The 21,068-nt window shown below is 58.8% G+C and overlaps 1 protein-coding gene across 4 annotated transcripts in view; it reads right to left on the reverse strand.

Moving 5' to 3' along the window:
* The window catches only part of PKD1 (polycystin 1, transient receptor potential channel interacting), a 46,321-nt gene that overhangs the window by 5,492 nt on the left and 19,761 nt on the right, over window positions 1-21,068 (reverse strand). For 3 of the 4 annotated variants that reach the window (XM_037157260.2, XM_037157259.2, XM_037157262.2), the window contains exons 11-34: window positions 19,973-20,728; window positions 18,983-19,114; window positions 18,626-18,801; window positions 18,244-18,377; window positions 14,017-17,633; window positions 13,679-13,828; window positions 12,933-13,076; window positions 12,536-12,815; window positions 12,241-12,454; window positions 11,990-12,161; window positions 10,888-11,040; window positions 10,181-10,325; window positions 9,387-10,007; window positions 9,066-9,222; window positions 8,540-8,792; window positions 8,245-8,440; window positions 6,352-6,522; window positions 6,120-6,263; window positions 5,820-6,030; window positions 5,593-5,719; window positions 4,308-4,424; window positions 4,166-4,215; window positions 3,808-3,992; window positions 3,611-3,704 (exon numbers count right to left, since the gene is read on the reverse strand). In XM_037157260.2, coding sequence (XP_037013155.2) covers window positions 3,611-3,704; window positions 3,808-3,992; window positions 4,166-4,215; window positions 4,308-4,424; window positions 5,593-5,719; window positions 5,820-6,030; window positions 6,120-6,263; window positions 6,352-6,522; window positions 8,245-8,440; window positions 8,540-8,792; window positions 9,066-9,222; window positions 9,387-10,007; window positions 10,181-10,325; window positions 10,888-11,040; window positions 11,990-12,161; window positions 12,241-12,454; window positions 12,536-12,815; window positions 12,933-13,076; window positions 13,679-13,828; window positions 14,017-17,633; window positions 18,244-18,377; window positions 18,626-18,801; window positions 18,983-19,114; window positions 19,973-20,728 — 8,399 coding nt within the window. The remainder of the gene's footprint in view (window positions 1-3,610; window positions 3,705-3,807; window positions 3,993-4,165; window positions 4,216-4,307; window positions 4,425-5,592; window positions 5,720-5,819; window positions 6,031-6,119; window positions 6,264-6,351; window positions 6,523-8,244; window positions 8,441-8,539; window positions 8,793-9,065; window positions 9,223-9,386; window positions 10,008-10,180; window positions 10,326-10,887; window positions 11,041-11,989; window positions 12,162-12,240; window positions 12,455-12,535; window positions 12,816-12,932; window positions 13,077-13,678; window positions 13,829-14,016; window positions 17,634-18,243; window positions 18,378-18,625; window positions 18,802-18,982; window positions 19,115-19,972; window positions 20,729-21,068) is intronic. The other variant, XM_037157261.2, reaches the window with a different exon arrangement.

Consider the following 21,068-nt stretch of genomic DNA (forward strand, 5'->3'; position numbering starts at 1 on the left):
CACTACCTGCTCTTCACGCCACCATGATTAGCTTCCAGGGAGCGCTCCCCATGCCCCGGGCCTTCCCCCTCAGACTCCCCACTGCGCATGCACAGAACACCAAGGAGCCCTGTGCTGATGTGCCTCTGTAACCTAAGACTAACTTTTGGACAAGGGCATGTGTGTATGTCTTTCACATTCCAACAGGACACAGCACACCACAGGACCCAGACACCAAATGTCTCTCATAGTCCCACCTGCCCTTTCCAGCTCCAGAGCTGGTGCCCTAGAAAGAAAGAGTAAGAGGAAATGGGGAGAAGAAAGATGGGCTGCAGCAGGGAGAAAAAAGAAAGGGAAGCAGGAGCTGGACAGGCTCTTACGGAGAAGACACACTTAGGAGGAGGGAGATCACAAAGAGAAGGGCAATGAAAGACATACATTGCTTATTTGTAGAAAGCAGGGTAATAATAAATAGGTAACAGAAAAGACGAGGTGTAGCAACAAGATGCACACGCCCCACAGAGAATGCAAGGACCAGGAGGCACAGCTGGAGGAAAGCAAGGAGCAGTAGCCGCAGAGGCGGCCGGTCGGAGGCCGGCCAGAAGTCAGGTTTCTAGCCCTTCTATTGCCACCTCCAGTGCCAATCGCCAGCTGGTCATGCTGGAAGGGAAGCCGGGACCCCACTTTTCCACTCTAGGCTCCAGCATCAAGAACCTGAAGAAGAGCTCTAGCTGATGTGGCTCAGTGGATTGAGCGCTGGCCTGCGAACTGGAAGGTCAACAGTTCAATTTCCAGGTCGAAGACCAGGTCCCCAGTTGGGGGCTTATGAGCGGCAATTGACTGATGTTTCCCACATCGATGTTTCTCTCCCTCTCATTCTCCCTCCCTTCCTTTCTCTCTAAAAATAAAGTCCTTTTTTAAAAGATTTTTTTTTATTTATTTTCAACAGAGGGGGAGGGAGAAAGGGAGAGAAACATCGATGTGTGGTTGCCTCTTGTGTGCCCCCTACTGGGGACCTGGCCTTCAACCTAGGCAGGTGCTCTGACTGGGAATCGAACCAGCAATCCTTTAGTTCCTAGGCTGGTGCTCAATCTATTGAGCCACACCAGACAGGGCTAAAAATAAATCTTAAAAAGTCCTGAAGAAGAGGGCCCAGGAGCTGATCAAAACCATTAGCTAGAGCAGGCAGAGAGACCAGGCACTCTTGACCAACTCCAGAGACGGCCTCAAAATCAAGGTTCAGACCTGACAGGGAAGCTAGAGGCAAGCACGTATCAGCTTTATAGTGCCGCAAGGTCGTCCAGGCACAGCTCCAGCAGCTCACCCAGAAAACTGCAAAGATTGGCCATTTGGAAACAGAGCTTAAACAAACGGGCCACACTGTAGAGACCACGTACCAAGGTCTGTGTGTCCAGCTGGAGGCGACCACTTCGGAAGAACAAGCCCATAAAGACAGTGCGTGCTAACAGTTCCCGAGAGCTGTCGCTGAGTGACAGACACCAAGCGAGGGCCCAAAGGCCACCATTCTGGCCACACTGAGGAAACTTTTTCACAGTTCTGTAAGGGATCTTGCCACCCGCCCCCCCAAAAAAGCAGTGAGTCCAGCATCCACCGTGGACCCAGCTTTGGTGTCCCTAACGTGTGACAAATTTACCTCACCCAGCCCTACATGGTTTACTAAATGTTTGAGTTAAAAAAAACAAACAGACAGTACCAGCACTTCCATCATGCAAGAATAGCAGTGTTAATAGTTATTTCTAGTCGTCTTTCTATATGCGCATGTTTATATTTTACATGGGCCTATGAAAATGTTGTGCCAGGGCATATGGAGGGTACAGCATAGCATACACGTAGAATTTACATTCGACTCTATGCTGTGTGTCGGCAAAGACATGTCTGGAATTGGGTAGCATTCACTGATTCCTTCAGTTCTCAACAAGTATGTCAACCCCTAGTAAAGGCCAGGCCCTGTTCCAGGTGCTGGGAAAATGCACAAAGTCTGTACACTTGTAATGCGCACACACAGTGTGGGACGCACACAGTGGGCATGAGTACAGCTTAACGCACAGGAAGCAGGCAGGAGACAGAGGCCGGGTCAGCACGTGCACGCACGTGTGTGTACCGTACTCTTTTTGCATCAAGGCAGCAAGGAAGGTTCCGATTAGGTAGCTTTGAGTGAAGACCCGAAGAAAGTAGACCAGGAGGCTCTTGTCTTGTGGAGAAGCAGCCTAGGCAGAGGGGGCAGCAGATATAAAGGTGGAGGCAGCAAGGCGAGGGATGCTATAGCTGAAGGGAAGTGGGTGACAGAGGGACATTGGCAGGACAGGGCCTGAAGAGGCTGGGGCCGAACTGCGTACAGCTGGTGGAGCACGTGAGGAGTGTGCCCAGTCCTGCTGGGTCGCCTCCAAGATGCCCCAATGACACTTCCCTCCCGGCATCACACCTCTGCCTGGTTTCCTCCCATGGAGGAACCAAGAGGATACTGTGGAATGAAAATGCAGGACTAACGGGGCTGGGCCGTCAAGGAAACTGGCTTCTGCCTTGGTCTCTTGGATGCCCGGCTATGGGGACACTGGCCACCACACTGCGAGGACGCTTGAGCAGCTCAGTGGTGAGGCCCCCACGGGGAGAAGCGTGGCCTTGCAGGGCACAGCAAGACGCCTGCGGTCTGAGCTGCCCTGAGCTGTGAGTTTGGGGGAAGCCAGTACACAGCCACAGCTGGCCAGCGCCCCCGAAGCGTGGGGACAGGGCCCGCCTCGGGGAGCAGGCTCTCTCTGTTGCAGGTGGAGCAACAGGACTATGCTGAAGTGGCCCTGGTCCAAAGATGGCGCTCGGATGGAAGGTGCAAGCGCGATGGAGAGAAGGCTGTGTGAGGGAGGGTGCAAGGGTGCAGGATTCGGGTCTGGGGGATGGAAATGTCTCAGTGGGAGAAATGAGTGCGCTGAGTAGGCTGTTCGGTCTGCGTCTACGCTGCGCCCCAAATATCCATGAGGAGGGGAGAGCTGTTAGGCATACGGTCGATGGATCAGGAAGAGTGTGGGCTGGAGATATTTGGGGTGCTCAGCTTATAATTACTACCCCAAGATCTCACTATGCCGTAGTATTTAATCAACTGGCAATTTCTTCTTAAAAATGCTATCATGTCATAAAATTACTAGAGAAACTTCCCCTTTTCTCTGTGTGCGGGGTCACTGTGTGCATCTCAGCAATGTTTGGTTGCTTGAAAATTAGAAGAGTTCAAAGTAATGGAAACGTGGATATTAGAATAACGTACATGAGGAAAGAAGCTAATTCCTAATGAATCTTGTTAGTAATGAGCAATTCTAAGAAACATAAAATCAGAATAGTCTCAAAAGGAAAAAATTGGATATTTAAAAACCTGCCAGTGATCCCTCACCACAGCCGCCCTTTCTGTTCCTCGAATGTCCTTCACTCAGGGAACATTTGCTAGGCCATGGCTGACCCACAAAACCCCTTCGACAGGGGAGGGTCTCAGAGGACAAAGGGTGTCACTCCAGCTCCACACTGGGGACACAGGTCTGGACAACAAGAGGCCAGTGCCATGCAACAGGCAGGACTTCTTGGCCTGGGTCCCCAAACATGCCCCCACCCCCGTGAGCCGGGCACTCACAGGCCAGTGGGCAGGTCTGCTTCCACTTGCGCGTCCTGGGTGGCAGCCAGGCTGCTGACCCCTTCGGCCAAGATCTGCCGGATCAGGTCCTCGTCTAGAGAAAGCAGAACGTGTCAGGGAGGGTGTGGGCTGCTCCCGCCCTGAGCCTCCGAACCCTCTTGAAGAGAACCTGTGGGTACCTCCCCAGGCCTGCTCACCTGAAGCTGAAAAGTATTTGGCAGGCGAGGAGGGGCTGACCAGGGAGAGACCGTCCTCCTCCGCGCCCAGAATGTGGCCCATCCGACCCTGTGCCAGCCGCTGCAGGGTGCTGCCCATGATGGATGAGTCGCTTAGCAAGTCTGGCCAACTGAGTGTGCCCTCACTGGATGGCCAGCACACCAGGCTGTGAATGACAGAAGTCAGCAAGGGGCCCCAGGGAACGCATCTGCACACGCAGTCACGCCCATACACGCAGGGCTTCTCAGCAAGCACGCCCCCGGCGCAGCGCAGACACCGGGATGCGGCACGTGTGCGGCTGGCCCGTGTGAGGCTCACTCTTTCTCTGGGGACCCCCACCTTTTGGAATCATCCAGAAACAAGTCACTTTTCATTTGTCCAGTAAAGGCCTGTTGAGACACACAGAGAGAGCCTGAGACTCTGGGCTGCCCAGAGGCCGTGGGACCCTCCAACCCAGGCACAGCCCCTCTGGGGTCCTCACCTCGGCTCGGAGCCCAGGCAAGGTGAAGAAGGAGCTGTCCAGCACAGAAGAGTCCAGGTAGCTCTCCATGTCCAGGACCTGCTGCCCTGTCGGAGTGGGCTTCGGGGGCCCGGCCACCTGCAGGGAGAGGCAGGCAGTCAGCGGGGGCAGTCCCGGCCCCCGCTCCATGGGGCACGCACCCTTCGAGTGGGCAGAGTCCAGGCTAGCGTTTTCCTAGAGGATGTCCTGGAGTCACGCACACATTCCGTATCTGCACTGTCACGGTGGCCGCTAGCGACACAGTGCAGAGCAGCACTTTAAACGTGGCTGGTGCAACTGAGGAACTGAGGTACTGATTTTATTTATGTTTAATTAATTTAAATACACACATAAACAGCTGCCTGTGGCTAATATCACTGCATTGGATTCCCAGGGTACATCGCTCTTGGTCACATGTATATAGTTCTGTCTGATGAGTCGCTGGATTTGATTTTGATGAGTTGCTATTTTTTTTAAATTGTTTATTTATTTTTAGAGAGAGGGGAAGGGAGGGAGAAAGGGAAAGAAACATCCATGGGTGGCTGCCTCTCATGTGCCCCCTACTGGGGACCTGGCCCCCAACCCAGGCATGTGCCCTGACTGGGAATTGAACTGGCGATCCTTTGGTTCCCAGGCCAGCATTCAGTCCACTGAGGCACACCAGCCAGGGCCGATGTGCTATTTTGTTGAGGATGTTCGCCACATATTCCTAAGGGAGAGTGGGCTGTGGTTCCCTCTCCTTGTGACGCCCTTGGGGAGCTGTGCTGTCGGGCAGTGCTGGCCTTGCGGGTGGGCTCGGAAGTGCTTTCTCCCCTGCATGTCTTTTGAGTCTGGGAAGAAGCGCTGATTCTTCTGCGACTACTTGGTGTAATCACTAGTGAGGCCGTCTGGGCTTTTCCTCATGAGAGGTTTTAAATAATTAGTTCGACCTCCTTACTTGCTACAGGCCTGCTCAGATTTTCTGTTCCTCCTCGAGTCAGTTCTGGTGGTTGGTCCTTCTAGGAACTTGTTGGTTTCTTCTGAGTTACCAGTGGGCTGGCCCACGGCCACGCACGGGACTCCCTATCGGATCTGTCCATTTCTGCGCCATTAGTTAGTGACAGCCCCTCACTCATGGGCAGCCTCAACAATCTGACTTTCTTTTTTCTCTAGCGAAAGGCCTTCTGATTTTCCCTCTTCAGCTGCCACACTGGACAAACTGGACAGCACAGCCCTTCGCAGAGGAAATGAGGGTCTACCCTCCAGGGCGCCAAGGTCCCCAGCCCACCTTGCTCCGGGACATCCGGAAGAGGAACAGGATAACCAGGTAGATGGGGTAGACAACCACACTGGACACCAGGCCAACGGCAATTGTGTCAGCACTCGGCGGGATCAGACTGGACACAGGCCCCGAGCTGTGTGGCAGGAGAGGAGAGACCTAACTGGGTCAGGCTGGGCTGGGGAACAGGAGGGACTGGGCACAGGGAGCACACCTGAACCCCAGCAGGCACCCACCTGTAGGCAGCGTCTCCCACGACCCCATACCACACAGCATTGGCACCAAGGAAGAGGCAGATGAGGAGAACACAGCAGGTGGCCCGCTGGACTCGGGTGAAGCGGCTTCGAGGTGGCCGGTCCCATATGGAGAGCCAGATGTGCTTGTCAAAGAAGCCACGCTGGAGCTCAGCCACCAGGAGGCGCTGGAACCGCCGAAGGGCTGCATCACCTACAGAAAGGGCACAGGAGGGGCTTCAGGAGGCCAGGGGCCCTGGCGTCTCCTCCATTCTACGGGCCTGAACAGGGGCTGGGCCTTACTTGCTGCCAGCACCTCCTTCTCCACCAGTCCCCCATTAGCCTCAGTCTCCACCGACAGCCAGTCATTGACCAAAAAGAAAGTGCTGCGAGCGGTCTGCAGGTCCCTGACGATGACATGCTGCAGGAACCAGGCGGGGCTGAGCCCTGCAGAGGGGGCAGGGGCTGGGTCAGGGCTCCGGGGCTACAGACGGGCAGGGCGGAGAGGCGGCCAGCGGCAGGCGCCCACCCAGACCTTTGTTGTCGTGCCACACTCGGATCTTCCACACGCGGCCCAGGCTGTGAGGGGTGGCGATCTGGAAGATGTCCAGGCTGTTGCGGTGGAAGACCCTGTCCCCATCCAGGTGCCGGTGGCCACTCCGGCTGTCTGCCCCGTACAGCATGATGCCCACGTGCGCTGTGGTACCTGGGGGAGGAAAGGACAGGGAGCAGGACTCTGGGTTTGCTGCCCACCAGACATGGGACCCCAGAAATTTTTTTCTTCTGTTTTCCTTCATTCAAGCACAGGCAGTCCTCACTCTGCTCAGCTCTCAAACGCAAATCTGTTACCTAAATTTGTTAAATAAACACAGCTCCCAACGATACAATTCATGTCTGTTATGGTGGTATGTTAACTGTCACTGTGTAAAATATAAACTGGGCTGCTGGCTCTCTGTCCACTGTGTAACTAGGGATGCACAGCCTCATCAGCGACCAGTCACGTCCCTCACTCCAGGGCCTACGGACGACAAGTCACTGTGCGCCCCCCCATTCCCACAGACCACCGGGCGTGCAGGGGTGCTGCCGTCTCCCAGAGGTAAACCCAGGTGGTGTTTCACACGAATGGGCCGTCGAAGGGGCCTACGGGCCAGTGAAGATGAAAGCACAGCAAAGATAGGAAAACTGGCAATGTTGGACATGAAATCTGAATCAAACGTAAACAAACCACATCCCTGGCCGGTGTGGCTCAGTAGACTGAGCACTGGCCTGTGGACTGAGAGGTCACTGCTTCGATCCCCAGTCAGGGCATGTGGCTGGGTTGCGGGCCAGGTCCCCAGCAGGGGGTGTGCGAGAGGCAACCACACACTGATGCTTCTCTCCCTCCCTTCCCCTCTCTCTAAAAATAAATAAATAAATATATTTTTAAAGACTTTACTTATTTATCTTTAGAGGGGAACGGAAGGAGAGAGGGAGAGAGATATCAATGTATGGTTGCCTCTCATGAGTCCCCTGCTGGGAACTGGCCTGCAACCCAGGCATGTGCCCTGACTGGGAATCGAACTGCGATCATGTGGTTCACAGGCCCACACTCAATCCACTGAGCTACACCAGCCAGGGCTAAATAAATATATTTTTTAATAAAGGTAAACTACTGAAAAAGCAACCAAAGAGACTCTAGAAAAGCCATCAGTGACAACCTTACTAGCACAAATAAGGACAGTGGCTGTGATAAAATGGATGAAGATGTCACGGAGCAACTGATGCCAGCAAAAGCTTCGTGTTAAAAGAGCTCTCCAAGGTGTTTCAAGACAGGCAGGGCACAAACAACAACTGTCGGGACTGGCAATTTGCCCAGGCACAGCAAAGACGTTCACTCGCATCATGGGCCACCTGAGAGAACACTGTTCAAACTATCCTTGCAAAATTCTTCGCAAAGAAATAAAACACTTTAATCCCCAGTGCGTCTAACGTTTTAAGTATGCTGTACTAACCAGAAGTTTCAAGTTACACTGTGCTAACTACACTCTAACGTTTTAAGTATGCTGTACTAACCAGAAGTTTCAAGTTACACTGTGCTAACTACATGTTTGTAAACAATGGCTTTTGACGTCTTAGAAATCATCTTTCTTGCTTTCACGGTAATCGATTACCATTGAATAGCTGCTTCCCCCACCAACCCTGAAGCTCGCTCTCGCAGCCCGTGCCCACTAGGAGGTCCGCGCAGCCGTGCGGTGAGACGGGGCACCAGCACCTGCTCTGCACAGGGGACGTCCTCATTCTCAGGAAGGACCACGGGTCACCGCGAGGTCTGGGAAGCTACTACTTCGCAGGGCGTTTGGTAAAGTGAGTCCTCGTTTCGTGTCACCTGTCATGATGACCACTACTGGGGAAGGTGGCCTGAGAGACGGAAGAAGAGCCCTCCCCTCACCTGAACCTCGGCCCCAGCCAGTCTTGACCAGGATCTCGTACTTGAAGCGGCCCCCCTTCCCGCAGAAAGGGATGACGCGGACCCGGCTAATGTCCAGCTGGTCCAGCTTACGCAGGATCACAGTCATTACCACATAAGTCACCAGGCACATGGCACACGTCAGCAGGACGATGTAGTTCATGTCCAAGGCCGGCTCCTGGGGAGACAGACCCATCAGGCCCAGGAAGCACGGCACTTGCCTGTCTCAGGATGGAGCCGGGGCCTCCCCACTGCTCGGGACCACAGTTCCACTCACAGGGAAGACAAAGTGGACGTGGCTGGGGGGCACAAAGAGGCTGGCTCCGAAGGCAGTGAGGTGGCGCGTGAGGCAGACAGCCTGGCTGGGCGAGGTCTCCTCCAGGGGCACGAGCCCCTCCGTCCGCCAAATCATCTCCTTCTCACTGAAGTACTGGCACAGGGACGTGTACAGGCCCACAGACACTTCCAGAGCAGACCAGCGGAAGTGGCTGGTCAGGTTCAAGTAGTAACTTCCGCCCAGGTCTCCGGTCCTGGGAGAAGCAGGGGGCAGTGTCACAGCCACACGCTGCCAAGGCCCTGGCCCCACGTCCGGGCAGTGTTCTCAGCTACAGCCACGCTCACCGTGCGCGGCCACGCCTGGCTTCTCCCCAGTCCCTCTGCTGCACACTTGCTCCCACAGGGGCCCCACACAGCCTTGGCATGCACGGCTTGCCCTCAGAGGCCGGCCCCGGCCATGCCGACGAGTCTCGAACTGATTTGTCAGACCCGACCACTCCGCACACAGGCCACTTGCAGCTCCTCACCCAGGGGCGATGAAAAAGGTGTAGGGCTTGTGGTCCTCGCCTGCCAGTGCCTCCAGGCTGATCTTCCTGCTGGCCGAGCAGTTGTGCTCATTGGGCCAGGGGGCCGAGTGCAGGTAGGCGGCCAGATAGGGCTCCGGCTCCTCGGGCAGGTAGTGCTCTAGGGGCGGCACATGTGGGGTTGGACGCCTGCCCTCCTGGGCGCACCCCTGAGAACCCGCAAACCCTCCCTGCTGCAGAAGCCGGAGGAACCTCCACGCTGGAAGACGGCACCTGCCCCTCCCTGGTTCACCCACAGCACAGTGCCCGGCCCACGGCACCCACCATTTAGCACCGTGTAGATGAGCTGCAGGTGCAGCCCAGCCTCGGGTTTGCTGCGGTCGGGGGTAACCACGGTGCCCACTGAGGCCCTGGGTGGGACGATGGCGGAAGCAGCAGGGATGCGGTGGCCGGGAACAGCCTGGCTGGTGCTGTTGGGCACCTTCACGGTGATGGCGCGCTCTGAGGCCAGCCGCCCAATGGGGATCTGGGCACCAGCCTGTGTCTGGAAGGCCATGGACGCCACCTTGGTAGAGACAGTATAGTTGCTTATGTAGCCGAAGGGAAAGGGGTTGGAGTCAACAAGGAAGATGAGCTGCACCACGTCGCTGAGGTTAGACAGGGCCCCGCTGAAGGCGGCAGGGATGGAGAAGTGGCAGCCAGGGCCCGAGGCGTTGCCCTGGCACAGCAGGCTCAGCGGGTCTGAGCGCTTGCCCTGTGCCACAATCTCCTCGCCCGCCAAGGTCAGGGGCTCTTCATTGAGCACACGGGAGCGCATGAGGATGTACATGAGGGCCGATGACAGGTGATAGGCCCTGGATGCCACCATCAGTGAAGGTGACTCAGCCCCCAGCTCTGAGGGCTGCAGGTCCGGCACGTCTGAGCTGGCCAGGTGGATGAGGTCACCTGCAGATGGGGGGCATGAGAGGAGAGGCGGGGTATTGGAGGAGAGGTTGGTAGGAGAGAAATGGGGGGAGGAATGAGAGGAGGGGTTGGGGGAGAGAACTGGAGAAGAGGAAGGGGGGCAAAGCGATGGAAGGAGGGGGAAGTGCCATGTGCCCCCAGGACCCAGCCGGCACCTGTAATGTTGAGGATGCTGTCGGCAATGGCGGTGGGCGTCCCAGTGCCCGCAGTGGTCTCCGCCTGCAGGACACGCATCATGGCCTCCAGCTTGTGCAGTGTCTTCTTCAGGCACGAGCGGCACACAGGCTCCCGGCTGGACACCTGCGGGGAATCCGGGCACTGGGTCCAGTCTCACTGCAGCCTGGTGGCGCCCCCTTCTGCCCCTCACTCAGCGCAGCTCCATTCCATTCACCATGATTCCGGGGCGGCTCCCATGACCACGGCCCCCCGCCCCCATTCTGTCCCTCTGAACCACCCCAGTGTAGCCTCCCCCATGTGCCTCCCTGCTGGAACCCTTCTGCGGCCCTTCCCTACCTACAAGCAAAGTCCAAGGTGATATGGACCTACTGGCTGACCCCGGGCACACACATAGCCACAGATGCCAGATGGTAGACAAGGCAACCCCCACCCAGAAGGCTCTTTGCTCCTTTCTCTTCTGCTGAGGCTTCTGTAGCAATCCCCTGCCCCCCGGATATAGTGAACCCAACCTCATGGGCACCGTGCCCAGCACTTCCCGGCTCCTGGGTGAAGTGGTGAGCAGCCTCTCAGGGCTGGAGAGACAAGTCAGGTGTGACCACAGGCTGGAGGTAAAAGGCACAGGAAGGCCTCTTCATGTCACCCCTCTGCCTACCTGGGCTGCTCCTAAGCCTGGGTCCCAGCCTACCATGCACTGAGCCAGCACCGCCGTGATCTGTTGGATGTCATCCACAGTGTTGACCCTCAGGGAGACCAGGGTCTCTGTAATGTTCTTGCGTATCTGGGCATGCAGCTGCCACCTGGAGTCCAGCTCTGCCACCATGGCCAGGCCCTGCTCATACTGTGGGAGTGGGCACAAGGTGGCCATCAGTGGGCAGTGGACAACAGGCAGCCCTAGCAGGCACACGGCTGGACACAGCACAGGCCACCCCAGGCACTGCATAATGTGTTCAGTGACCCAAACTCTCTTTTTTTTTTCATCAATGTATGGTTGCCTTTCATGCATCCCCTGCTGGGAATTGGCCTGCAGGGAACTGGCCTGCAACCCAGGAATGTTCCCTGACTGGGAATCGAACCTCGATTGTCTGGTTCACAGGCCCGTGCTCAATCCACTGAGCTACACCAGCCGGGGCCCAAACTCTGTCTCTTTAAGGGCAAAAGGGGGCTTTCCCAGGCCCTCAAGAAAGTCTGGGGCACAGGGAGAGGCAAGTCAGACAAGTCTGGCACAGGAGGGACCATGGAGGGGTCTGCTGAGAGCAGAGGTCTTTTTTTTTTCCTTTTTTTAAATCCTCACCTGAGGACAGTGTATTGGTTTGAGAGACGGAGAGAAACATGGATGTGAGAGAGAAATATGGACTGGATGACCCCCATACGCACCCCGACTGAGGTTGAGCATTCGATCTAGGGACGCGCCCTGCCAGGGGTCAAACCCACAACCGTGCTGGTGTACAGGATGACGCTGTAACTAACTTAGCCACCCGGCCAGGGCTATTTATTTATATATTTTTAATTTTAGAGAGAGAGGAAGAGAGAAAGACAAACATCAATTTGTTGTTCCCCTTATTTATGCACTGATTGGTTGCTTCTTGTTTATGCCCTGACTAGGGATCGAACCTGCAGTCTTGGTGTATTGGGATGATGCTCTAACCAACTGAGCAGAAGTCATTTCAAGGGATTCTTGTCTGTCAGGAGCCAGGGGAAAGCCCTTTACAAGAATGCAAGGACCCAGTAAAAGTATTGTTCTGAGTCAGTGCCCACCCACTGAGGGCAGACTCCCCCAGCGAACTGACCTCATTGAGCACAGTGATGAGGGCCAGTGAGTACTCGAGGACGTGCTGTGGGTCAGCCTGTTTCAGCAGCTTGGGCAGCATGCTCTCCGTGAGGCTGTGCAGCCAGGATGTAAGGTCCGGGGGGCCACCCAGGGAATCACCCAGGGGCTCTGGCAGGGTGATGGCCAGAGACCTACACAGAGAGGCCATGGGTAAACAGCCAGCCACCCTGCTCCCACCCTTCAGGCCCCGTTACCAAGGGCCCTGCTTACCTGTTAAGAGCGACCACAGCAGCACCCAGCTGGTCCTGCACCACCACGGCCAGGCCCACTTCAAAGTGGGGTGTGAAGCCAGGTGGCAGCACAGCCCCGTAGGTGGAGAGACTGCCCTTGTAGACACAGAATTCCTCACAGTGGCCCTGGCGACACCGCTGCAGCAGCAGGGCGTACACCAGAGGGGCGCCTGCATCCTCTGCATCCTGCCAGCCTACGGGCCACAACACGGTCACCTCAGTCCCTCCATGAGCATCACCGTGGCCCCCCGCCTCCCCAACCTGGCCACACTCACCCGTGCACTTGAAGTGCACCTTGGTGGTGAGGGCGTGCACGGCATCCAGTGGGAAGAGGTGGCAGGAACCCCCCAGCGGAGGGCGGTTGGGGGAGAGGTGGATGGAGGCGCAGCCCTCCTCCTGGCCAGAGCTGCCCAGCACTGTGAGCGTGAACGTGTAGCCCTCGCCATCCCGCAGAACGCCGCGCCGCACCACCAGCCGCATGCCAGTGCTGCCTGTGGACGTGGTGGTCTCGTCCAGCACCAGTGTCTGGTTGCTGAAGGTGCGTGCAGCCCAGAGCTGTGGGGTGCAGATGGGCACTCAGGGGCAGGGCTGCTGCTGCTGTCGTCACCTCCAGGGCTCAGACAAGCCCTGCCCACCCCAGCCCTGCTCCCGCCCCAGGCCCACCCAGCTCACCCCTCTCTTGGCGCCCCCACTGCAGTTGTCGCAGCGGCCCTCCAAGTACACGTAGGAGCTGCGGCTCACTGCATACACCCCCTGTGCCTTGCAGGACACACACTCCAAGGACACTATGGGCACCTGGCCACTCCTGATGAGCACCTGCGGATGGGGTGGGATTATGGGGAGGCTGTGCCCTGAGATAGGATCTCTGCTTCTGAGGCCGACCCCAAATCTACCCAGGGTGGTCTCTCCCTCTCCCTGTGCTTTTGCCCCAGATGAGAAAGTGCCCCTGTAAGCCCTGCCAACTGCATAGCACAAAGTCCAAGTTCCCAAGGGACAGCGGGCTTGGCCCTCACCCAGTGCATTCATCTGGGTTTAGGTCTCCCATTCTGAGGGCAGGGGTCATCTAAAGGAGAGGAGACCACAGGGGACTTATTTTTTCTGCAGTATCCAGTGCCTGGCTTGGGCCTGGCATGCACGAGGTACTTGCTGTGTGCTCACTTATCAAGGCACACGTGGAGGACGCTGCGTTCTACACAACCCTGTCTGAGGTTCCTGCCACCTGGGCCAGAGGGGGTCCACTTCACAGCCCAGTCAGGAGGGACACTGCTCCAAGCTCCTACCTCCCCGGATGCTCCCTCTGGGCCGGCTGTCCCCACTCTCCAGGCCCTGTGCACTCAGCCCTTCCTGGCGGCACCCCACCCACTGCAGGCCTATGGATCCACTTTCCTGGGTGATGGCCGAGGGTAGTCGGCACCCACCGTCTGGTTGGTGGCTTCCTCCTTCCGGCCAGCCTTCCACACGGTCAGGTTGAAGGTGTACTCTACTCCAGCTTGCAGGCGCTCCCGAGGGATGGTGACTATGCTGTTTCCGCGGGGCCCGAAGTTCAACACACAGCCGCCAGTCTCACTCTGTGGCCCACGACAGGGGCGGTGAGACACCAGACGCCCCTCAGAGCAGGGGCTGGCCCGGAGGGCAGCTGGGGACACCCCTCCCCCTGTTGGGATTAAGCCCCCCTCCCCTTATTGAACTCATTAGTGCAAACACCTGAGGGGTCCGGAAGGCCACCCCTCTCCTCTGGCCCTTCCACGCAGCTCACCTGTGTTGAGGCCACACAGGCCCAGTGGAAGCTGAGTGGCGTCTGGTCGCCGTCCTCCAGGTTGGGGTCATAGGACTTGCTCCCATCCAGCACTAGGTCCTGCGTGTCTGACCACACACGGTACGAGCCACCCTTGACAATGGGCACTAGGCGCTCCGGGGCCACTGTCACGTTGGCCTGGATGCTCTGGGACAGGGGTGTGTCCCCAAATGACACCACAAACACAAAACAGTAGTGGCCCACAGGCAGCACCAGGCGAGGCACCACCAGCTGGGGCCGGCTCACGTCCACACCAGGCAGGGCCACAGGGGTCGAGCGCCCAGGCCGCTGGCAGCTGGTGGCGCGGTACACCTCCCAGCGGTACTCGGTCTGGTAAGTGACGCAATCACGCAAGTCAACGTGGGCCTCCAGGTAGTTGCGCTGGGAGCGCCGCATCAGCACCTGCGGGGGCAGGGCCACATCCACCTTGGGCTCCCTGCACGCCAGCACGTGCACCGTGACTGTGGCCTGCGCCACGAAGAAGCTCACCAGGTTGGAGGCATTCACCTCCACACGGTAGTCCCCAGGCTGCAGGTAGGAGTGGTCAGCCCAGGGATCCTCTGTTGCCTCCGCTGGGGCCCCGTCCCCAAAGTCCCAGTGGTAGGCCACACGCCGGGGGCTGGGGCTTGTGGCAGCCTCAAACCGGGCTGAGCGGTTGGTGAAGCAGCGACCACTGCGCAGCACCACATGCTGGATGACATCCTGGACCTCAACCACGACAGTGTGGTTCACACCACCCAGATCATTGAAGGCACGCACGTGGATCTCCAGTAGCCCCGCAGCCACGGGGGTGTAGGTGACATCGCGGCCTGAGAGGATAACTAGCGAGTCCCCCTGGACCTTCTGTAAGGAGAAGTACCACGCATAGGCAACACGAGACCCCCGCTGCACCCGGGCCGTGAAGTTCCTCTCGGTGCCAGTGGCAATGCCTGCTTCGCAGCAGTTGGGCACCTGAAGCCCACCCACAGCCTCCAGTACCAGGATGCGCGCCTGCGCCTGCGCCCGGCTCACGTGGTTCTCGGCCTGGACGCTCACTATATAATCCCCAACACGGGGGAAGCTGCGGGAAAAGTGAGGTTCCGGGAGCAACTCAAGGCCAGCCCCGCCGACTTGCAAGTGGAAGCTGACAGCTGAACCAGCAGCTAGCAAGATCTGAAAGTGGACCAGCTGCCCGGGCTCCACCACCTTGCTGCTGGCCCACAGTACCAGGCCCACAATAGGCTCCTCCACCGTCAGGCTATACGTGGCTATGACCCAGCTGACTGCGTTGGAGGCGTTGAGCTGAAGAGAGATGGTGCCGGCTTCGGGGAAGACCACAGCAACATGCTGGCCGTGCCTGTTGCCACCTGGAACAGTCCAGCACCAGCTGACATTGGTGCCTGAGGTCAGCTGCCCCCAGAAGGGCACAGTTGATCCAGTCACTATGAAACTGCCATCCACCTCACCAGTCCTGATGCTGAGGCCACTCACAGGTACCTGCACAGCCAACTCAACGGTGGTGTTAGCCGAGCCCAGCTGGTTCTTGGCTGTGACGGTGACTAGGTATAGGCCAGGGGTGGGAAAGGTATGGGTCACGGAGGGCTCTGGGGTCTCCCAGCTCAGCCCGTCCCCCAGGGACCAGACGTAAATAACACCACTGCCACCGGCCAGCTCGGCACAGAGGATGACACTCACGTTGACAGGGGCTGGGTTTGGGGAGGCGGCCAAGGCCAGCCACCCCACGGGCTCCACAAAGTCCACAGTGCGGTTGGCCATGGCACTACCCAGCATGTTTGTGGCCCGCAGCTGGACGTGGTAGGTGCCAGCCTCGAGCACAATGAGTGAGAAGGTTTTGCCGCTGCCAACCAGGGCCGTGCCACCATCCCGCTGGGCAGTCCAGCCATAGGAGATGTTGGTGCCATCCCTTACCACCGCCTGCAGCTGAAGTGTGCTATTGGTGGGGAAGCAGCAGCCACCACCACCACCAGCCACCTGCAGCCCCTCGATGCGCTGCAGGACATAAATAAAGATGCTATCCTGGGCAGCGCCTACCTCGTTCTCGGCCGTGACAATGATGTTGAAGGTGCCCACAGAGCGGAAGGTGTAGGAGATAGTGGGGCCCCCGGGAATGGGGGTGCAGCGGTCGCAGAGCACCCAAGAGTAGTGTACATCGCTTCCCGCCTCCAGCGAGGTGCTGAAGCTCACACTGCCATTCAGGGGCACCACCGTGCGGCTGGCATTCACACTGAGCCCCTGTATGTGCCGCTGCACAGAGACATTCAGCCAGGCCTCGCTGCGGCTCACCTCATTCCAGCCAGTCACCCTGATGGTGAAGTGGCCTGTGCTGGTGTAGATGTGGGTGACTGCAGGGCCCTCGAGTCGCCTGCCATCCCCCAGATCCCACAGGTAGGTGGCGGGGCGCCCACGGCCCATGGTGGAGAACTGGTAGGGCTGCTGCAGCTCCAGCACCTGGGACCCATTGACCCTGATGCTGGTGAGCTCCACAGGCTCCTGCACCTCCACGAGCGCAGAGTCATTGGCAGCGGAGATGTTGTTGGACACAGTGACCGTCACCAGGTAGGAGCCTATGTCCCAGTAGGTGAATGTGGCTTCAGAGACCCCAATGCTGGGCCCGCTCTCGGTGCCAAAGTCCCAGGTATAGCGGTAGGGAAACGGAGGCCAGGTTTGGGCCACCAGCCGGACCTCGTCTCCAAGCCTCGCGAACTGCCTCTCAGGCAGCAGGGTGACGTTGCCCACCTCAGGCTCCACGCACACGCTGGTGAAGTAGTGCGCCTTGTTTACGTGGCTCGACAGGACGAGTGCCAGGGGGAATGTGCCACTGCGGGTGAAGCTGTGCAGCACGGACGGGTCTCCCCAGACAGTCACGTTGGACGAGCCGTCCCCGAATGTCCAGTCGAAGGAATAGTGGGTAGGGTCTCCAGTGACGTGGGCTACCAGCCGGGCCTGGGGTTGCACAGGTATGCAGGTCGCAGGGTCGATCCGCAACACCTCCAGGACAAACACCTGCACGGGCAGGCTCTGGACTAGGTGGCCAGCGGGGCTGGACACAGCCACAGTCACTGTGTAGTTGTGTGCCCGCAAGTACACGTGCTCTACTGTGGCCTCGGGGCCGATGAGCACTGTGCCATCCCCCATGTCAAAGGTCCACGTGACATTGTCACCTGACTCCAGGGTGGCGCTGACCACCACAGGTGCACCCTGCTCCACAGCTGGGCTCAGGCTCACATTCAGGCCATGGAGCTCCTCAAAGACGTGGACATCAGTACGTGCGACTGTGCTGCTCACTGTGTTGTTGACCTCCAGGCAGACGTGGTACGTGCCCTTCCAGGTGTATGTGTGGTTGACCACTGACTGGTGGTACGTCATGGCTGGGGAGCCATCCCCGAAGTCCCACGTGTAAAGAATGCCCTTAGTCAAGGGCGCTGGGTGTGGGGAGAAGGTGACGGGCTGACCAGCCACCAGGACGGGGCTGCCCACGGCCACAGCAACGGCAGGCAGAGAGGCACGCACACTCACGGGCACCAGCTGTGTCAGGTTCTCGAAGGCATTGGATACGAGCAGGGTCAAGTTGTACTCGCCTGGGGGACAGGCCCAGAGTAGGAATGGCACCGTGGCCACTACGCCGCCTGCTCAGCACAATCCTTCCCCAACCCCGTGAGGGCTGCTTGTGTGCAGGAGCCTCTCTGGAGGGCAGGGCAGGGCCACCATCGAAATGGAAAGAACGCCCTTGGGTCCCACCCCAGGGGTCCTCACAGCGAGGTGTCTGTGAAGTGCATCAGCATAGGGCAAAGCACAGGGCCACAGCCGATGCAGGATGAGGAGCAAACTGCCTCCAAGCGCGAGCGAGCTCAGGTTAGTGAGTGGCTGCGCAGGATGGGAGCTGGGGGCCTGCTGCTTACTCTGTGTTCTGAGTGAGAGGCTTCCGGGGCTTCAACAGTAACTGAAAAATAGCCCCCTGCTCTCCCCCAAAAAGGCTCAGGAGACAGGAGGGTCCAGTTTCTGATCAGCAGCTTCAGATCTCAGGGTTTGGTGACCTGGGCCACCCCTCACCCCTAGCCACCCCTCCTGCATCCTAGTAAGGCCAGGGTCAGCACCCCAAGCTGACTTGGATGGAGCTGCCCCCAGCGCAGGGCTGCCCAGTGGGGGCTGCCCAGTGGGGGGCCAGCAGGGCGCCAGGCCCGTCCTTACCTGGGATGGCGTAGGTGTGTGTGGTATTGTGCTCCACGAGCACCTGGGCCACCGTGGGGTCTGGGACCTGGAAGGACTCGTTGTACGGAGGCTTAAACTGGCCCATCGCCTGTTCCCCATCCCCGAAGGTCCACCTGCCAGGGCGGCAGGCAGGCAGTGAGTCACTGGGGGTGAGTGGAAGGGGCTGGCCACTCCCGGGGCGGGGCGCCCACTGGCCCAGCTATAACCACTCTTCTTGTACCTTTGTTCAGAGTACCACCCAGCCCTGCTGCAGCTCCCAATCCTATTTACCCTGTACCTCCAGGCACTTGAGATGAGAACTGGGGAGGGGTGCTGGGGAAGAACCTGGCACCCCACTACCGGCTGGGCCCAGTGCACTCACAGGAAGGCCACCTCCACGGCCGAGTCCACCAGCACGTCAGCTGCCAGCATCAGCGTGGCATTGGGGGGCAGCACGGGGGGCACCGCAGACACCCGCAGGCCCTGCATCCTATGCATCCGCTCCACAGTGACATTGTAGTTCACAGTGACGTTGCTCACGTGGTTGGTAGCTGTCAGCTATGGAGACAGTTGGCAGTGATCAAGTCACCAACGGGCCTCAAGGCAGAGTAGGCAGAGCCCCGCCCCACACTCACCCAGTCATAGGGAGCAAAGCAGAACTGAGACAGACGGCAAGCGTGAGCCCTGGACACCCACCCACCCACCCCCTGCCCCCGCCCCCGCCCTTTCCTCTGCCCACCGAGAGCTTGAAGACAGCAGCGCTCTGGTAGATGACGTTGAAGACAACATTGTGGAAAGTCAGTGACTGCTTGTCGTCAATGGTCCAGCGGAAGACCACGTCCGAGCCGGCCTCCACCGTGGGGCTGTACCTCTGGGGGAAGGACACGGCGTTGGCCGACAGTGACCCTGCCCCGGCACAGGGTCTTTATAGAGCCGTGACCTCAGACCACGCCTACTGGCCCAGACACACCTCCCGGTGGGGCTTCACAGAACAGGGCTTGAAGACACTATGGGAGAGTGGGAAGGCAAGGAGGAGGGGCGAAGGGCCCTGGGGCCCACCCTCAACTAGGGAGCTGCGTGGTATGGGGCTGAGCTTGGGCTAAGTCACACCCTGACCTCTCTGTACCTCAGTTTCCCCACCTGTCATCTCTCAATCTGCACACCCCTCCCAGGGCTCCTTCTCGGGCCTCTATTTGGACAACACAATGCCGTGTGGGAAGGCAGGGGAGTCTCAACGGGCCTCCTGGCTGGATATTCGCCTGCATCACCCAAGAGAACAGGTGTGACTGGCCAAGCGGGGGACACAGCTACGTAGTGGCAGGGCTGTTGGAAACAGCCCTTCCAAGGCCCCCATGCCAAGATGCAGAGCTGACAGCTGCCTTGGTCAGGATGGGCAGTTCCAGCCAAGGACAGCCCCTTCCCAGAAAGGCACTGTGGTGGCCAGGTGGTGTCAGAAGCAACTCAAAAAGTACTGAGGGGCCTCGTAAACACACCCAGGCTCGAGGAGGTCAGAGGTGGGCAAAGAGTTCCACGGTCTGTTTCTTGAAATTCGAGGACAAACATTTTCAGAGCCATTGTTCTAATGATAACTTTTAGTAACTTAGGAATGAATGATCACCTAATAGGACCTGCCCATCAACCAAGCTCTTTCCTCAGTGGGGAGGGGCCACTCCGTGCACAGGGCACCTTGTCTCAAGAGAGGCTGGGCAGACCAGCCGGCCACACTCACCACCAGGACGCCCTGCAGCACTCGGGCCTCGGGGCTGGGTGTGGCTCGAAGGCCGCAGATGGGCTCCTCCGCCTTCACCCACAGGCTGAGGTTGGCCCGGCTGGCGCTGTTCTCCACCACAACCTCCACCGCGTGCTCGCCCTCACTGAGCCTGGGCAGTGCCAACACCGAGTACAAGGTGGTGTTGTCCTCACGGGCACAGCCGGGCACCAGGGCAGCCACCGAAGCAGGGCAGGAAGCCTCGAAGGGTGCACTGACGTTGCCCCCAGGCCAGTGCACTGTAGCTGTGGCATTGTCCCCAGAGTCCACCTGGAGCACCAAGGCTGAGCCGTTGGTGGATATATAGAGGAGACCGTCGTGGGGAATGGGGTGGATAACCCGCAGCCCGGCCACCGGGGACAGCACCTCGAAGCTGCAGGACAGGTTGTGCCTAGACACGCTGCTGACCACTGAGGCCCGGACCTCGTAGCGTCCTGGCCGCCCCAGCCCTGGGTTGGGCCTCGGGCCCAGCAGCGGGGTAAGCTGCTCTGTGGCAGTGAGCAGTCGCAGGGCGCAGGCTTGGCCAGCCTGGCTGGCCTCCAGCTGGGCAGGCAGGCAGGCCAGCCAGGCCGAGGCAGTAGTAGAGAGGTACGGGGCCTCAGGGGCAGGGTGGCCAAGTGCCGGGGTGCAGCGCAGGAGGGCACCTGGGCCGGCATCGTGCTGCAGGCCTATGAGGTCACCGGGGAGCAGGGGGCCATCCTGGCCAAGGAAGGCAACCTACAGGAGAGGGAGGCAGGGCTGTGACAGGACCTCACAGTGGGCCCCCACTGGTCTGGAGCCTGTGGAGGGCACTGAGCCAGGGGATCCAACAGGTGGGCGCGATCCCCTCCCAGGGGGACACAGAGTCACCCCTCCACAAGGGTCTCAACACTCCTCAGTCACTCACACTCCAACAGGCTCCACAGGGGCCCCAGGCACTCATGGTGGGGGCCTTGGACAAAACGAACACGTTCGGGCAGACAGAATGAGGCAGGGATGGGGCTTCGCCAGACAGGGGAGGGACCTTTGAGGGACAATGCAGCCGAGATTTGTGACAGGAAGGAATCAGCCAAGCCAA

Source organism: Artibeus jamaicensis, unplaced genomic scaffold, assembly GCF_021234435.1.
Source record: "Artibeus jamaicensis isolate MK-2021 breed Jamaican fruit bat unplaced genomic scaffold, CSHL_Jam_final contig_700, whole genome shotgun sequence".
Lineage (NCBI taxonomy): Eukaryota > Metazoa > Chordata > Mammalia > Chiroptera > Phyllostomidae > Artibeus > Artibeus jamaicensis.